At 37.7% G+C, this 16,414-nt stretch overlaps 1 protein-coding gene across 1 annotated transcript in view; it reads left to right on the top strand.

Moving 5' to 3' along the window:
* MYO10 (myosin X) overlaps positions 1–16,414 on the top strand; it is a 198,364-nt gene that overhangs the window by 156,805 nt on the left and 25,145 nt on the right. The window contains exons 20-27 of the mRNA XM_042464399.1: positions 3–117; positions 3,203–3,309; positions 4,837–5,049; positions 5,154–5,193; positions 6,379–7,287; positions 8,485–8,608; positions 9,891–10,134; positions 12,596–12,691. Coding sequence (XP_042320333.1) covers positions 3–117; positions 3,203–3,309; positions 4,837–5,049; positions 5,154–5,193; positions 6,379–7,287; positions 8,485–8,608; positions 9,891–10,134; positions 12,596–12,691 — 1,848 coding nt within the window. The remainder of the gene's footprint in view (positions 1–2; positions 118–3,202; positions 3,310–4,836; positions 5,050–5,153; positions 5,194–6,378; positions 7,288–8,484; positions 8,609–9,890; positions 10,135–12,595; positions 12,692–16,414) is intronic.

Genomic DNA, 16,414 nt, shown 5'->3' with positions numbered 1-16,414 from the left:
AGATACAAGGTCCTGATGAGAAATTTGTCTCTCCCAGAAGATTTAAAAGGAAAGTGTACCAGCCTCCTTCACCTGTATGATAGCACAAATACTGAATGGCAACTTGGAAAATCTAAGGTAAGATAAAAATTAATTGTTAATGCAAAACTAGGGCAGCTGTAAAAGCACATTCTGGCTACAGTGCTGTTTGTGTATTAACATAGACAGAGAACTGAACTTTGCCAGGTGATTTTGCTTCAATTCCTAATCCAGAAATCCAGCTGGTTCATTTGTATCTGTATTACTGGTTTTTATTTTCTATCCTATCTTGTATTTTTGAGAACATATTGGCTACAGACCTTGCCATTCTAAACAAATGAAGAAAAAAATTGTATGTCTTAAACTAGGAAAAATATTTTCTTTCTAACTAGTCAAGGTGTTGGTGTAAAACATTTCCATCCTTCCACCTATCTGAAATATCAGATCAGTGACAACCAGGTCAATTATTGTTTTTTCACAGTGAGAAAACTGTTGTACAAACAATGGCTATTTTTATTTATTTGTTTTATTTGTTTGGTTGGTTTTTCTTTGTTTATTTATATCTTGCCTTTCTCCTTGTATAAGATCTAAGGCAGCTTACAAGCAGTTAAAAACAAGGTAGGCTACAGCTAGAAAAATTATTAGTACAAAAGTTAAAAAACAATTAAACATCATTGTGGTTTAAAATGCATAGTTAAATTCATATAACACACAGTTAAAAGATGGTAAAACAGATAAAAGCACAACCCCATTAAAAGCCCTTTCGGCCACATGAATTATAAGCCAAAGGCATACTTGAATAAAAAGGTATTTGCCTGCTGGCAAAAGGAGAGAAGTGGAGGAGCCAATCTAAGCTCCCATGGGAGAGAATTCCACAATCTGACAGCAGCCAATGAGAAAGCTGTCTCTGAGGCCATTCGCACTGTTAAATAATCTGGTTTCACATCACTTTAACTACCTTGGCTCAATGCTATGGAATTCTGGGAACTGCTGCAACAAAATACAGTTCCCAGAATTCCATAGCATTGAGTCAAGGCAGTTAAAGTGGCTTTCTCTCAGTCCCACAATCTAGGCCTGTTTGGTGAGGACAGAGACTGCATCCACGCTGCAGAAATAAGCCATTTGCATGGGGCCAACTGGATTATTTCTGCAGCGTGGATGCAGTCTCTGTCCTCACCAAACAGGCCTAGATTGTGGGACTGAGAGAAAGCCTTCCCTTGAAGATCTTAAAACTCATACAGGCTCATACATGGAGATGGATTAGATTAGTTTGGACCCAAACTGTATTAAGTGTTAATGGTTATAAATAGCACTTTGAATTCTACTGAGAAATGGACCAGTAGCCAGTGATGCTGTTTCAATGGAGGTCATATGTGTTCCCTGTAACCAGTTGCAGTCAGCAACCTGGCTGCAGCGCTTTGAACCCCCTTAAATTTCCAGTTTCCAAACACAGTCCCGCATGAAGTACATTACAATAATTTGTAAATATGACAGAACAAACAAACAGGAACACTATAATCAGTAAAGATGTGAGGAAGAGGAACTAGTGAAATCAAAACATTAGTTACATGACTAACACTCACACATTCAATTAAGTTAGACATTTTTTTCCTTGCAACGTATTTCTAGATTGTCTGTTGAAATAACATCGCCATACATGTTTCTTAGTTCAGACTTTCAGGAATACAATGGCTGTGCATAACAAAGTATTTTTGCTGAGTTTTCTTCTTAGGTGTACTCTTGAATGGTGAATCTGAAGGCCAGTTTGAACTGGATTTGGATTTCCATACTGATTATTATTCCATAAACATTTAATGATGCTATTAGTCTGCAAAAGCTCTCTTACAAATTTCTGTATATATGACTAAGATAGTGTAAATTAGTATAGAACCAATAAAGAAATAAACAATTCTACTGCCTAATAGTTGTCCTTGTATATTTTGAGATGATAAATTATATATCTTCACTGTTAACTTTGCTAATCATTGTGTTCAGATATTTCCGTTACTATTCTTAATTGATATGTCAATATAAGGTTTTCCATATAATTGCAACAGAATTTTAAAAATCCCAAAAAGAATTACACATAAGAGAGTGCATTAAAATGTGGCTATAGAGTGTGTGGTGTTCCTGTCATGAAGAAATCCCATGTAATCCATATACCTCTTTTACATGCATGGTACTTAGACTGTAATTCAAAACACATTGCAGAAATAATCCAGTTTGAGACTGCTTTAACTGTCATGGCTCAGTTCTAGGGAATTCTGAGAACTGTAGTTTTGTGAGACATTTAGCCCTCTCTGTTAGAGATCTCTGGTGCCATAATAAACTACAATTCCCAGGATTCCCTAGCACTGAGCAGGGCAGTTAAAGTAGTCTCAAATCGGATTATTAATGCATTGTGTTTTGCACCTATGCTAATATTTCTTCATAATGCAGATTGACAATAGCCCCATTCCCACTTACACATAAATCAGTGTGTGATCCGAATCGATGGATTCATTTGACAGCGGAGCGTGCTTCCCACTACCTTTGCCCCGATCGCATTTTTTCCCACTACATTTGTTGCAATCGCATTTTTACCCAAAAAATAATCCACTTGTGGTTCCCATTCACAAATGAATTGATTCAAAATGATTCAGTTCCAGCTGGCCGAAGGGAAAATTTGAATCGATTCCAATCCACATGTGGTTCACGCTTGCGCAGATTCGATTTATCGAAAAAGAACCTGAAAAAATCAGCATCAAAAAGATGCAGGTTAAATGGGTCAAGCGCATGATCCCCCTCTCGGAATCACTTCAGTGGTTTGGATTAAGTGGGAACTAGGGTCATTTGAACCAATTCAGTCTGATTCACAATCTGAGCCTTGCTCCCAAACGCTATCTTTTGCTGAGTATGTGGACCTTCTCTAACCTAACTTAATATGAATGTGCCCTTTACACATGAGCATCAGAGTGACCATCCAAAAGTATTAGTTTTTAAAATCTTGTTTAACTAGCCATGCCTAGGCATTGTGTAGGACCTTGAGAAAAAACTGATAGTGCTCGGGAGGAAAAGAAGACTTAATTATCAGTAGTTGATTTTTCACTTTTCTCTGAAAGTAATGTAATGTATGATAAACTCTGTGTCATATATACATACATACATACATACATACATAAGCATTCCTTGAACTTTTTTCAAGGTATTTCTTCGTGAATCTTTGGAGCACCAGCTGGAGAAACAACGAGAGATAGAGGTCAACAAAGCAGCCATGGTTATCCGAGCACATGTCCTGGGCTACATGGCACGGTATGTAAATAACTGTCAGACCAGTAGATTTTGGGGTCTCGCTAACAAGAAACCTCAAGCCCACTGGAATCTCAAGCTTCCTTGCCATTTCTGCCTGAGACACAAGTTTAACAGTATTGTTGCACTTTCTCCCTCTAGAAAACACAAGCTTGTACATACTGATCTTAATAAGCCACTGCCTCGTTATGAAATAGACAAGGAAGAAAATTTCTAGTGCACAAGTATTGTTGGCATAACTGGATCAACACATTGCATTGGGTCTAGAGAAGAACCATTATGGCAGTGTGTTTTTCAAATATTCTCCAAGCAACACAAAAAATTTCTGAATTATACTATCTGAATAGCTTGGTTGTCATTTGCAAATCACTTATTTGTGTGTAATCTCATTTTACTTTTTTGTAGTATTAAGAGAGAAGGGATTTGGACAATTATGGTTTTAGTGTGTTTGCAGTGGCAGAAGAAAGAGATGATCTAATAGACTAAACCATTTAGTTTGGTTCCCCTCTCCCCCAAGCAATAAAAGAACAATGGTACTAGGTGACTGAATTATGACATTTTATTTGCTTACTTATCGTCATGCATTATGTGCTAGAGTCTGAGAAGTAGATCCCATCTGTTTACTCCACCACAAGTCAATAGAGGGCTGTTCAATAGCTGTTTGTGCAGTGAGCTCTTTTCTTTTCATGTGTATATTAGCCCTACCTATACATCTTGACCCTTACATCTGTTGCTAGAGCAAAAATTCTTAAAGATGAAGACTATCCTGATGTTCCCAGTTTCCTTTCTTTGTGTCTCAGCATCTTGGTGGGTTACAAACGGATGCTAATAGAAAATGGTATGGTATGAAAATATGTTACCTATGTCAAGATGTATTTTTCCTCTTTCAAGGATGCTAGAGTCTGAGCCTAGCCATCCTAAGGAATCAGTAAAAGATACTGTATATCCTCCAGGCCAGGGGTAGGCAACCTGCGGCCCACGGGCCGGATGTGGCCCGGCGAGGCCTTGGGACCGGTCCCAGTCCGGTCCTGCCGCTGATTGCCGCCGGGGCCTTTGGCCTCTTGCACGAGGGGCATGGTGGGGGAATTGTCTATAGAAGCCTCAGAAACATGCATGTATCTTAACAATTTTTTAAAAATTAGCAAATTTTTTCGCGTGTCCGCAATCTCTTATAAAAAAGTGTCCTCCATTTGAAAATTTTGTCCTACATTTGTCCTGGTTTATTTATTTATTTAATTTTTAAAAAAATTTAAAATTACTTATTTTTTGGCTTCGGCCCCCCAGTTGTCTGAAAGACAGCAACCCGGCCCCCGGTTCAAAAAGGTTGCCTATCCCTGCTCCAGGCATTTCAAACATTGAAGGTTTGTTGATTTGTCTGTAATTCAGGATCTACTATTTTCATGTTTTCCATGGGAACTACTACTGTCTTTCTTTACAGTCTGGGATCTTTAATGTGTTCCATTGTTTCATTGTTCCAGTATGTGGTTCATCGAGCCTTCTTCAAATAAATACATCCTTGTCTCATTTCAGAAAGCAATACAGAAAGGTCCTGCACTATGTGGTCGTCATACAGAAGAACTACAGAGCTTTATACTTCAGGAGGAGATACCTGCTTCTGAAGAAAGCAGCCATCACGTTTCAGAAACAGCTGCGAGGCCAGATTGCTCGTCGTATTTATAAACAGCTACTAGAGCAGAAACGACAGCAAGAAGAGGAAAAAAAGAGAAAAGAAGAAGAAGAAAGGTATGGGATATATCATTAGTTGATTATCGACAATGTAATTTTCATTGAAAATAGCATGTTTGTGCAGGCTCTGTTTGTAACCTTTTTAAAATTATCCTCTTTAGAAAGTGGCAAAAGCAGGAAGCAGAACGTATTGCTCGGCAGGTAAGTTCTATGAACTTTTTAATGCTTCCCTTTTGTGTTTGAATTACTCACTGTGCATAACATTTGCTTGGGGGAACCTCCTATGGTGATAAGATAACTGATTATAAAAAGACCACAAGAGCATCATAAAATCGTTTGTATCTGTTGTTCGCTGCTGTTGCTTCCTCATCTTCCTCTTCTTGTTTACAAGATTTTAAGTAAAGAGTTATATACATGATGCCCAAAATCCTATATCCTAGACATAGTTCTGAATATGTATCTACATATCATCTCCTGACCTGCCTCCCCAAACTTTAACAACTAGTAGCCACAGTGAGTTATGGAGGTCTGTTCTGCTGGCAATCAAGAGTCAAAAGAATGATGTTTCCAGGCCCCTCCCACCAGCAGTGTCATTATTTTTGTACTAATGTTACTCTTAAATTGTAAATGCTGAATATCATTGAATGTAATGGTAATAACTGAGACATAAACAACTACCAAAATTAAAATTACACTTTTAAATTATGATATAATACACACAACCTAAATGTATTTACAGGTACATGGTTTCATGTGGTTAAAATTTGATAAGATGTGATGTTGGAAAAGAAAATTGTAACAGATTATATTTTTTAAAAAACAATAAATTTTGATTTTTTTTATTAAAGACCTTTCTTTTCTCCTCCCACTGAGCCTTGTCCCACTCACACCATCTCTTCAGCTTTTTAAAAGGATGTCGTGACACGATAGCCCATTTCTGAAAAAAGGTGGATATTTGGAAAGCAGTGGTTTCACACCACCCCTTTAGTGTGTCACCTGGTGTGATCCACACTCCTTATAATTTCCCACCCACTAGCAATCTTCAGTGGGACAAGAGGTTGTGACAAGGAGTTGTGTCATATCACATATAGCTGATGGGAGGAGGCTGGAAACATAATCTTTCTGCACTTGGATCACCAACAGAACAGACCTCCATTACTCAATGTGTTGCTGCCTATTTCCAACAGCACTCCTGTATTTTGTATGAGATGTAAATTCTACATAAGCTATTTGCTACAATTTAACTTTTTGCTGTTTGCAATTCAGTGTAATGGTATTTTTTCGGTTTGTTAAGCAAAAGGGGAAAGTGATCTTTTCAAAGTAAAACTTGTGGAAGGATTATAGTAGTTTACAAGGGGACAGAATAAGAAATCTTGTGTGTTGCAGTTGCAGGCAGAGGAGGAGAGACGGCAGCAGGAACTGGCAGCTATTCAGAAAACACAGAAGGAGGAACAGCTAAAGCGGGACCTGGAGAAGCAGAAAGAAAATAAGCAGGTGGAAGAAATCTTGCGCCTGGAAAAAGAGATTGAAGACCTGCAACGTATGAAGGAGCAACAAGAACTGACATTGACAGAGGCCTCATTGCAGAGACTGCAGCAACTCCGAGATGAAGAGCTGAAGCGACTGGAGGACGAAGCCTGCCGAGCAGCACAAGAGTTCTTGGAATCCCTAAACTTTGATGAAATTGATGAATGTGTCCGAAACATTGAGAGGACGCTCTCTGTAGGCAGTGGTTTCTGTGCAGAACTAAGTGAACAGACTGGGAATGCAGGCATTGAAAAGCCCAATTTTAACTTCAGCCAGCCATACCCTGAGGAAGAGGTTGACGAAGGCTTTGAAGCAGATGATGATGCTTTCAAAGATTCACCTAATCCAAGTGAACATGGCCACTCTGATCAAAGGACAAGTGGCATAAGGACAAGTGATGACTCTTCAGAAGAAGACCCATACATGAATGACACAGTAGTTCCAACAAGTCCTGCTACTGGCAATAGCACACTTATTCCTTCTAGCCATGACTCCATCAGTCTCCACAACTCCTCGAGCGGTGAATCAACATATTGCATGCCAGAAAATGTGTCATGCAGGCCCCAAAATTCCACTGACCTAATCTCTCCTGATGGAGACTATGATTATGACCAGGATGACTATGAAGATGGTGCTATTACTTCTGGAAGCAGCGTGACTTTTTCTAACTCTCACAGTAGTCAGTGGTCCCCTGACTATCGCTGTTCTGTGGGAACATACAACAGTTCTGGAGCATACAGATTTAGTTCTGAGGGAGCTCAATCTTCTGTGAGTATTATTTTTCTTTACTATTTTGAGAAGGAATAAAAGTAATGTTAAAATGTCCTAGGTTAAAGGTAACTTTGCCAAGGTTAGTATGGTATGTTTCTTTTTGTCAAGAATTGTTCTTAATTGGCAATCTAATTACTGATTTTTCCCCTGTTTGTTGGGGCAGCCTTCTGCAGTTCTTCAGTACTTTGAAAATTGCAATGGAATTATATTAGAATTGTCAGTGTATTCCAAGTGCAACTTCAGTTAACAGCAGGATTCAGAAATTTTTTATATAACATGAGAGAAAGAGAGAGAGAGACAAAGGAGGTTCCTTTTCTGCTTTTGTAATTTACAAGTGTACCATAAGCACAAGTGAAATTGCAGTGAAGTCTGAAACATAATACACCAGATGAAATCAAACATCCTAGCCCTATGCATATCACAGCAAATCACTGTGAAAGCCTTGAGTGATAGTGAAGAAAAACATGAAAATCTCCTAGAGCAAACAAAAAAGGAAGTGGCTAAAGGTTTCCAGTTCATTAAAATAAGCATTTTCTAATATTTACTTTTTACAGCAACAGATTTTTAACTTGTTGTAACTTAGAAATTCATTTCTGTCAGTTTGAATAAACCTGATCCAATATCGATACTCTCTTATCTTACCTAAGTTTAGATTCATTTACTGTGAAGGTACATTATCATTTGAGAGGGGAGGATATATTGCAAGAGATGCCCATAGTCACACATAAAGTTAACTTTTTCTCTGTTGTTTTTTTAAAAAGCATTATTTTTACTTACTATAAGTGAAGTAACACATGAATGAGAGGTTAAGTTCTTCTGTAAAAATAGGGGAATTGCCTTGGTAGAAGGAGAACAATTATATATGAAAACAATATGTTTGCCAAATATAATCTGTTGTTTGAAGACTGCTTTGTATTCTTTAAGGAAAATTCCGGCCAAAAAGTGGTAGTTCAAATGTTATTCCTGCCTTGTGCCACTCTCTGGGATTATCCCTGAGAGACTGGCAGTAGGTTTCAACCTCAAGTATTTGCATCCAGTCTCTTATCACTATAGAAGAAGGGAGCAATCAAAGGGGAATATCTTGTTCATGTGTGTATGTTGGAATAGAGCCTGATTGTGATGAAATGGCCTAAATTGTTTTTTCTGTCAATTAAGTAATTAATTCTTCACATTCTGTTGATCTTGATCTTCCAGTTTGAAGACAGTGAAGAAGATTTTGACTCCAGGTTTGATACAGATGATGAACTTTCTTATCGAAGAGATTCAGTCTACAGCTGTGTCAGCCTGCCTTATTTCCACAGCTTTTTGCACATGAAAGGTATTAAATAGTCCAGAGTAGTTTAAAGGACCAAAATGTGGTAACCTTCTTTATTAGTTGAATATTAGTGGTCAGTAACTTTGTTGGATATTGTAATACACTTAGAAGATACGATAATATGGAATCTTTCTAACACTACTTGGAAGTATGTGTTTTTACCAATTAGAGTTGCTGTGATCATGGTCAATGGAAGCATGGTCAGTCTTGTCTCATTTGTTTGCATGTTTCATGACATGTATTTCAATTTATAAAAATGAAGGGCCATGTTTTCCAATGTAGCCTAAAAGATTAGAAACATGTAAGGAATAAACAAGTCCAAGGATCAAGTCATTTCAGACCATTGATCCAGTTGGTCATAGATGGAAATGCTTCTGAATGGTGTTCCTGTGTGCCTAAACATGCCAACAGATAGAACCAAACAGCTACTGAAGATGCTTAAAAGTTGGCAATTGCTTTGGTCCACATGATGATTATGCTGTTGGTTTTCTTGAGACTCTGTCTGATAATTGACATTCCGTTTGGTCATATGTAACCCTGTCCTATGTTTCTTTTTTTATTCATAAGAGTGATAGCTTCATTACACCATATGACAGAGGAAAGGCATTCCTACAAGGCAAATGTCAATACTCAATGTTATGTTACTGAGCTTGTGTTAATAAAGGAAAAATTGAATCACTAGTGTTAATGAGGGAAGCTTGGGAGAAGAAAGTTGGGCGAAGCTGCTGATCTCAGATATCTCAGATCCTAGTCAAAGGAGAGTGCAGCTTGAAACTCTCCTGTTTAAGCCAGATTTGGTTGATTGTAGTGTATGTAGTGTAGTAGGCACAACTTTTGCAGTTTTTAGTACAGTAGGCCTGACATATCGGCAGGCTTCTGATTTGCAATTTTAACCACCCATGGATTGCCATGCCCCATATTATTCAGTGACAGCAATATGAACTTGTGCATGCTGAAGCATGTGCCCATCGGTCACATCTCTGCCTCTGAATAATATGGGGAATGATCATCCACATAATTTTACATCAGTGGAGGACCTGGAACTGACCCCGTGCCAATACAGGGGTCCCACAGTACTGACTGATCACCTAAATTGATCCTTTTTCAGTTTCTGCTCCTAGGAACCTGAGGGCTTCTTCAAAAAATATCTGAATCATAGCTTGTTCATTATTACTAATATTGTAATAATTCACTATTACTAGCAATACAGAGCAATAAAGGAACATTGGACTTTTTTTTTTTAAGCTATGTTTTAAAACATATTTCTTACATGCCTTCCTGACAGGTGGCTTGATAAATACATGGAAGCGTCGTTGGTGTGTCTTAAAAGATGAGACTTTCTTGTGGTTCCGCTCAAAACAGGAAGCTCTCAAGCAAGGCTGGTTACATAAGAAAGGTGGTGGGTCATCTACACTTTCCAGGAGAAACTGGAAGAAACGCTGGTTTGTCCTCCGGCAGTCCAGGCTCATGTACTTTGAAAATGATAGTGAAGAAAAACTCAAAGGGACCCTCGAAATCCGAATGGCCAAGTAAGTGAGGCCTGCTCCAGACTTATTATTCATATTACAGCTGTTGTAATCTGTTCTAAACAAATTTCTAAATTGCAAATACTTGTCCCTGCTCTCTTTTACCAAAGCTGTCAAAATTAGAAATAGGTAAATCTGTCCACCTCAATTTTGGTCACATTCTTGTTTTTCCAATGCTTTGTTCTGTCCCAGTTCAGCATTGGATTACAATGGCATGAGACAGACAGCCTGAAAAGGGTGGGCTGCCGGCAGCCTAATTTCCTCCAGAGGGAAACCGCAGCCGCCAAATCGCGCGGCTTTCCTTCAGGAGGAAAAGGACCCAGAAAAAAGGGTTCTTTTTGCACCACAGGGCTGATGTAACACAGCTGTGTTAGGGTTAGGAATTGCGTGGTTGCCATGCAGTCCCTAACCCTAAAATCGGCACCAGCACTGCACTGACAGGATCTTAGGTGAGGAGATGGAATGGGCAGCCTGCATTAAATCTTGCTTGGGGGCAGTCTGCTGAACTGGATCAGCAGCCAGTTATATTATCTGGTGAGATAACAGGGATGAAAGTCTGTTAATCCAGGTAGTTACAGGATGCTTAGGAACAAATCTGGCCTGCCAGAGAAGTTTGTGCAATATATTTACTAACTTTGGTTAACACAAGACAATAATTGTCTTGCTAGATCAAGCCAAGGCTAACAGAGTTTGGTCAGTAAGAGAAGGGAAGGCGGTAGAGGCCTGTTAGACCAGCTGACTGCCAGTTTTTATTCCCTCTGCCAAAGATAGGGCTTTGCATAAACACAATAAAGAATTAATACATCCACAGCATGTTCATAAGCACTGTCTCCAGTCGTCTTTGATGTTGAATGAAACCACTAGTTTGTAACAAAGAGAGGATGTATATCTTGTCCAAAAGTTGAAAAACCGTGGTCAGTGACTATTTTGGGCAGACTGACACTACCTTGGGATCACATCTCACTCTTTCTCCTCCACTCCCAGACAAATGACCTTCTGTTTAGCTTTATCAACACTCATCCGAATCCTCTACAGCATGTTTTGCCTAGTTATTCAGAAAAAATCACTACTCCACTACAGGCTTACAGATGCTAATTCCATTCTAAAATTTCTTTGAGTGCAAACAAAAGGTTTTATCACTTAGTTTATTAAAATTGTTTATATATCACTTTCCTAAACCTCCCAAAGCAGTTCACAAAACTCCCCAAAGCACTGTACAAAATTATGAAGTGATATATCAGTAAAGATTAATACAATACAGTACAAGATGATCAGTCAAACAGATCATCCTTAAAGTCTAGTGTCCTGACACCTGTTGCCAAAACGATAACAGTACCAGACAGGTTTAACTGGGAATTGAGTTCTGGAGGCCCTGTTGTAGTTCTCCCTGTTCTCAGTGTAGTAAAAATCCAAAGGAAGGCTTTTGATTAGTTTTGCAATACCAAAAAAAGGTCCATGTGGAAAGAGAGTCCTAGAAATATCCTAAATTGTCTATAGGTTTGGAAGTTTAATTTGGGCAGTAGATAACCTTTTGCTTTTTCTGAGAAATATGCTGTAGTAAGATAACATGTTGACCATATAAGAGTGGCTGGTAAATGACCTAGAATGCTCATTAGTAGCTGTTTCCAGTAGTTAACTTGTCTAGAAAGGTATCATTAGAACTCTTGGAGTACATCCCATGACTTTCTGAAAGCCATAGATTATGCAGTTTCAGAACCAATCTCTGGCAATCTCTGGCATCCTTCCTGCAGCCATCCTAAAAGTAATGTATACAACAAACTATCTGTGCTATTTATTTTTTCCATTCCCAGATTATCTTCTGTGGGACTACCATACAAGGATAAAAACTATCTTTCATAGCCTTAGACAGAATTTTCAATGCCCTCCCTTGCAGTCAATGTATATTGTATTAGATATGTGAGAAGTATTTACAATGTATGTGATTACTTTGTTTTTCATAATCAGGAAGACACAATCAAGTTGACAAACACAGCCAAAACAGTTATGCCTGCCATAATTTTGTAGTTCTTTGGCATCGTTTTCCTTTGCTTCATCATTTGGATCCTTTGTTGTATGTCCCTAAGTTTTACCCTCAACTTATCCATGAGTCATATCAAAATCCATAATTTTGCCCCCAAAATCTGCTCTCAACTTACACATGAGGTTGACTTATAGTCAAGTATATATGGTATTTCAAACCATAGTTTGAAATTATTCTAGTTATTCCAGGAGATAGTAGCATACACAGATCAATGGGTGAAGAAAATTAAGGTGGAAATGAAGCAGATCAATAGTAAAATCCCTGCATGGCTGTAAGAATTGGCAAATACCTGCATAGAAACAGGAAAAGTGGAATAAATGGTTTTTTGGCCATTTATTCTTAATATGAAGAGAGATTATTTTTGAAACACCAGGATCCTGTCAGTATGGATTCATGTATTCTACCTTTTCTTATCCATTTCAGAGATATCATTGATAACACAAGCAAGGAAAATGGGATTGACATTGTCATGGGAGACAGAACATACCACTTGATTGCTGAGTCTCCAGAGGATGCAAGGTAATAAGATTCTCCTTTGTGTTCTAAGTATATTTTACTCTTTTGCACATATGAGCTCCAATACCATTTGGCCAGCACTAAACTCATTTTAGCATTCCCTCAACAATAGCAACAAAACCAGCAGAAACAATAGGCCAGTGAGATTTTCAGATGTCGTTCTGCCAGCTATAGTCTTAAGTGTTGTCTTTCCACTACACAGACTCATAAAAGATGAGCATGGACAAATTTGTTTGCAAAGTGCTATTCTCCCCAAATTTCTGTATGAAGAGTATAATGTATTATTTGTCTGACTGACAGAGCTTTGTTATTCTGATATTGTGTTTGGAAATGAAGATTTGTGTGTTTAAAATCTTATAGCATGTTAGTACACTGCTGTGTAATTTTTAGTAAAGGTAACAGTAAATGTTTACCTTAAAAATGGTAGATAAAACAAAAAAAAGAAACTTTGGTTCTGAAAACATTCAGTATCTGAAAGAGATTACTTAAGATCACTGAACAGAGCACATAAATATGTCAGTCATGGCCTTAAAAGTAAACTATTTTTTTTTCCAAAATTCATTTTGGTCTAATCTGCACTGCTGAAATAATGCAGTTTGACACTACTTTAACTTCCATGGCTGAATCCTACAGAGTCCTGGGATTTGTAATTTTTTGTGGCACCAGCATTCTTTGGCAGAGAAGGCTAAACACCTTGTAAAACTCTAAATCCCAGCATTTCATATAATGAAGCTACAACACTTAAAGTGGTGTCAATCTGCATTATTTCTACAGTGTAGATGCACCCGTCATTTATAGTTTTTCTGCTCATCTCTAAATCTTTACTCATGTTGTCAAAAGCATTTTTCATGCACTAAACAAATAGAACAATGGCCTCTTTTAAGGTAGGAAAAAATCACAATACTCCCACTTTTTAGTGGTCCAGTTACAGGTTTGATTTTTCCCTTTTTATCATTGTCTCCCAAAATAAATCTGTAGAAGTTCCAACAACATTTACTAGCATTAAAGGTGACTTTTATCCTTTGTCACATATACCTATCTTCTTTTCCAAAACATAAAGATAATTACATGCTTTCAAAATGTGTATAGTGTACACACTGTCTACTCTCTAGATTCACTTCTTGTCATTTTCTTTATTTATCTTTCCATGAGATAACTGTCCTTCTGATAGACCTTGATTATAATGGGAACCAATTATTTTCCAGATGAAGTGAAATCAAAATGTTCTATGCTGGAAACTGGACCTTTGAGTTGATGGGAAGCCTCTGGTTAATGCAAAATCTGCTACTATTCCTTTATTTACCAAGGAGTGGGCTCAAAGTTACAGTTATTTTGGTTTCTTTACATCAGCTCCACTCATTTCTCCATGACAGCTATGGAAGCTTTATGTCTATTACATATTGTTGCCAAGAGTAGGAAGATTAAGCACAGAACTAGTTGTTGGTAGAATAACTGAATAACTGAAAAGCTGAGTTAAACATGCTATTTGCCAGAAATGATCATCATTTATCCCCTGTGAACATTTGCCTTTCTTGCTCCCAAATTTTTAGCTGTCTTACCAACAACAAAAGAATGTACAATACTGTAGAGATGGATCACTGTTTCTTTTTCTTCCCGTGTGCTAAGTATTCCTTTTCCATAGAAATATGGACTCATAGAAGTAGTCTATGTATTGAGTTACATAGACTATAAACTGTCAGCATGTCATACATATATGACATATGAAGTGCTCTCATTAGTATGAACAATGACCTTTCACAGAGGGAACATTTACATCACCAGAGACAGTTTCATTACTAAGGCAGGAAAATGTCTTATGATGCAGATAATGTGTTTTCCCCTCTCACCTCACTTATGCCTTTTCTGAACTTGGGTGTTCAGGTATTGTGAAACACACAAATACTTACAGGCTTACAGATTATTATTTTTTGTAGCTCACAGTACCCTCTCACTGAGATTGGAAACTACACTAGCCTACAAATAGTGTAAGATTCTTTATCCTAATGCTTGAAGCAGTAATGCTTTGGTGAAGTAAATACCTCCAAAAAGAAAGGTCATTGTGTGTGTCAGTATCACATTATCACATATTTTGGTTCCAAAAAGGCACGGGGTACTTTTTGTTCTCTATATCTTAGATCAGCTAGGACCAATAGGAAGAATACAGTAGATTTGCTGGAATATTCCTTATCCCAGGTGTTGTATTTTGTTTTGTCTTGTTAATGGAAAGAAAACTAAATACTTTGCTTACCTGAAAATATTCCTAGGTGTAAAGTAGATAGCCTGAAACCCTTCAAGAAAGATGACATCATTAATATTTCAAATAATAATTACCATATCTAAATGATTATTTTATTGGAAACAAGGGTAGGAGAGTGTGACTCCTGACTCCAGTGTTGCAGCCCCTCAAAGATCTTTTGGTGAGTCCCAAAACACAAAAACATTTTTTTTAAAATCCAAACATTGGGCTATTTTTGGCCAAAACAGCTAATAATGACAAAAAATGTCCCACAAATGCAGCAGTTTTGGTCTTCCAGCATTTATCACCTATTGGCCCATCAGAGCTCCTAAGGCAATGTAAGTAATTAAGTTTAATGTGGTATCTCCAAGTCATAGCATAAAATGTTAGGAATACATAATAAAATAACACATACTTGTTTTCAAAAGCAACTTCAGAGCCTGTTATAGGTACAAAATACAAAACAATGGTCACAATGTGATTTTTTTTAATCCACATATTAAAACTAAAAATTCCAACTGCAATGTGGCCAAATATATACCAGGTATAGCTCTTTTTCTAATTTTAAAGAGATTAAAAAAATTAAGAGATAAGTAATATACTGGAATGCATCTGGCAGTAAATAGTAAATACTTTCCTTTTTGGACCCTGAAATCTTACAATAATCTGGTTCAGAAATCTGCTTGTTAATGTTACTGTAAAAAGGACAATGTAAGAAATAATGTTTAATATCTTCCGCTTGACCCACTCACAAGGAGAAAGACTCCATTCCACAAGGACCTTATGAAATCTGTCCTCAAAATACACAGAGGGCATATTTCAGAAGTGTAAACTTTTAACAAGTTGCCTTCCGTAAGTGAGTGCTAGTATGGCCTGTAAGATAATGGGAAATACATTTGTTCTTAAAATGAGAGTAGTACATGTAAAATTTTGAGTGCCAGACCAAGCTGACATCTTGATTAGCATCCTGGGCAGATAGTTCATACTAATTTGTAGATCTAAATTCCACCAGCTCACTAAGGCGATGTATAACAGATAAAATAAATAAAGCATTAAATACACAAATAAAATGTGAAGTCGAAGGCTTTCATGGCCAGCATCCATAGTTTTTTGTCGGTTTTTCGGGCTATGTGACCATGTTCTAGAAGAGTTTATTCCTGACGTTTCGCTAGCATCTGTGGCTGGGATCTTCAGAGGATGCTGACCTGGAAGAGAGTGGGTATACTGTATATATACTGTGTGATCCTGGGTAAGGAGGAATGATCCCCATGTTAATCTGTGTATTGTTTTGTTGTTGATGGCCGGGCCTCAGGATGGGAGGATAGCAGACACTAATCCTCTGTTGCATATCCTCCCACCCTGAGGCCCTGCCAACAACAACAGAACAATACACAGATTATCATGGGAATCACTCCTCCCTACCCAGGATCACACTATATATGTGTGTGTGTGTGTGTGTGTGTGTGTGTGTGTGTGTGTGTGTGTGTGTG

Source organism: Sceloporus undulatus, chromosome 4 (genome assembly GCF_019175285.1).
Source record: "Sceloporus undulatus isolate JIND9_A2432 ecotype Alabama chromosome 4, SceUnd_v1.1, whole genome shotgun sequence".
Lineage (NCBI taxonomy): Eukaryota > Metazoa > Chordata > Lepidosauria > Squamata > Phrynosomatidae > Sceloporus > Sceloporus undulatus.
The sequence above is the reverse complement of the archived record's forward strand: the minus strand, read 5'-3'. Positions and strand labels throughout refer to the sequence as shown.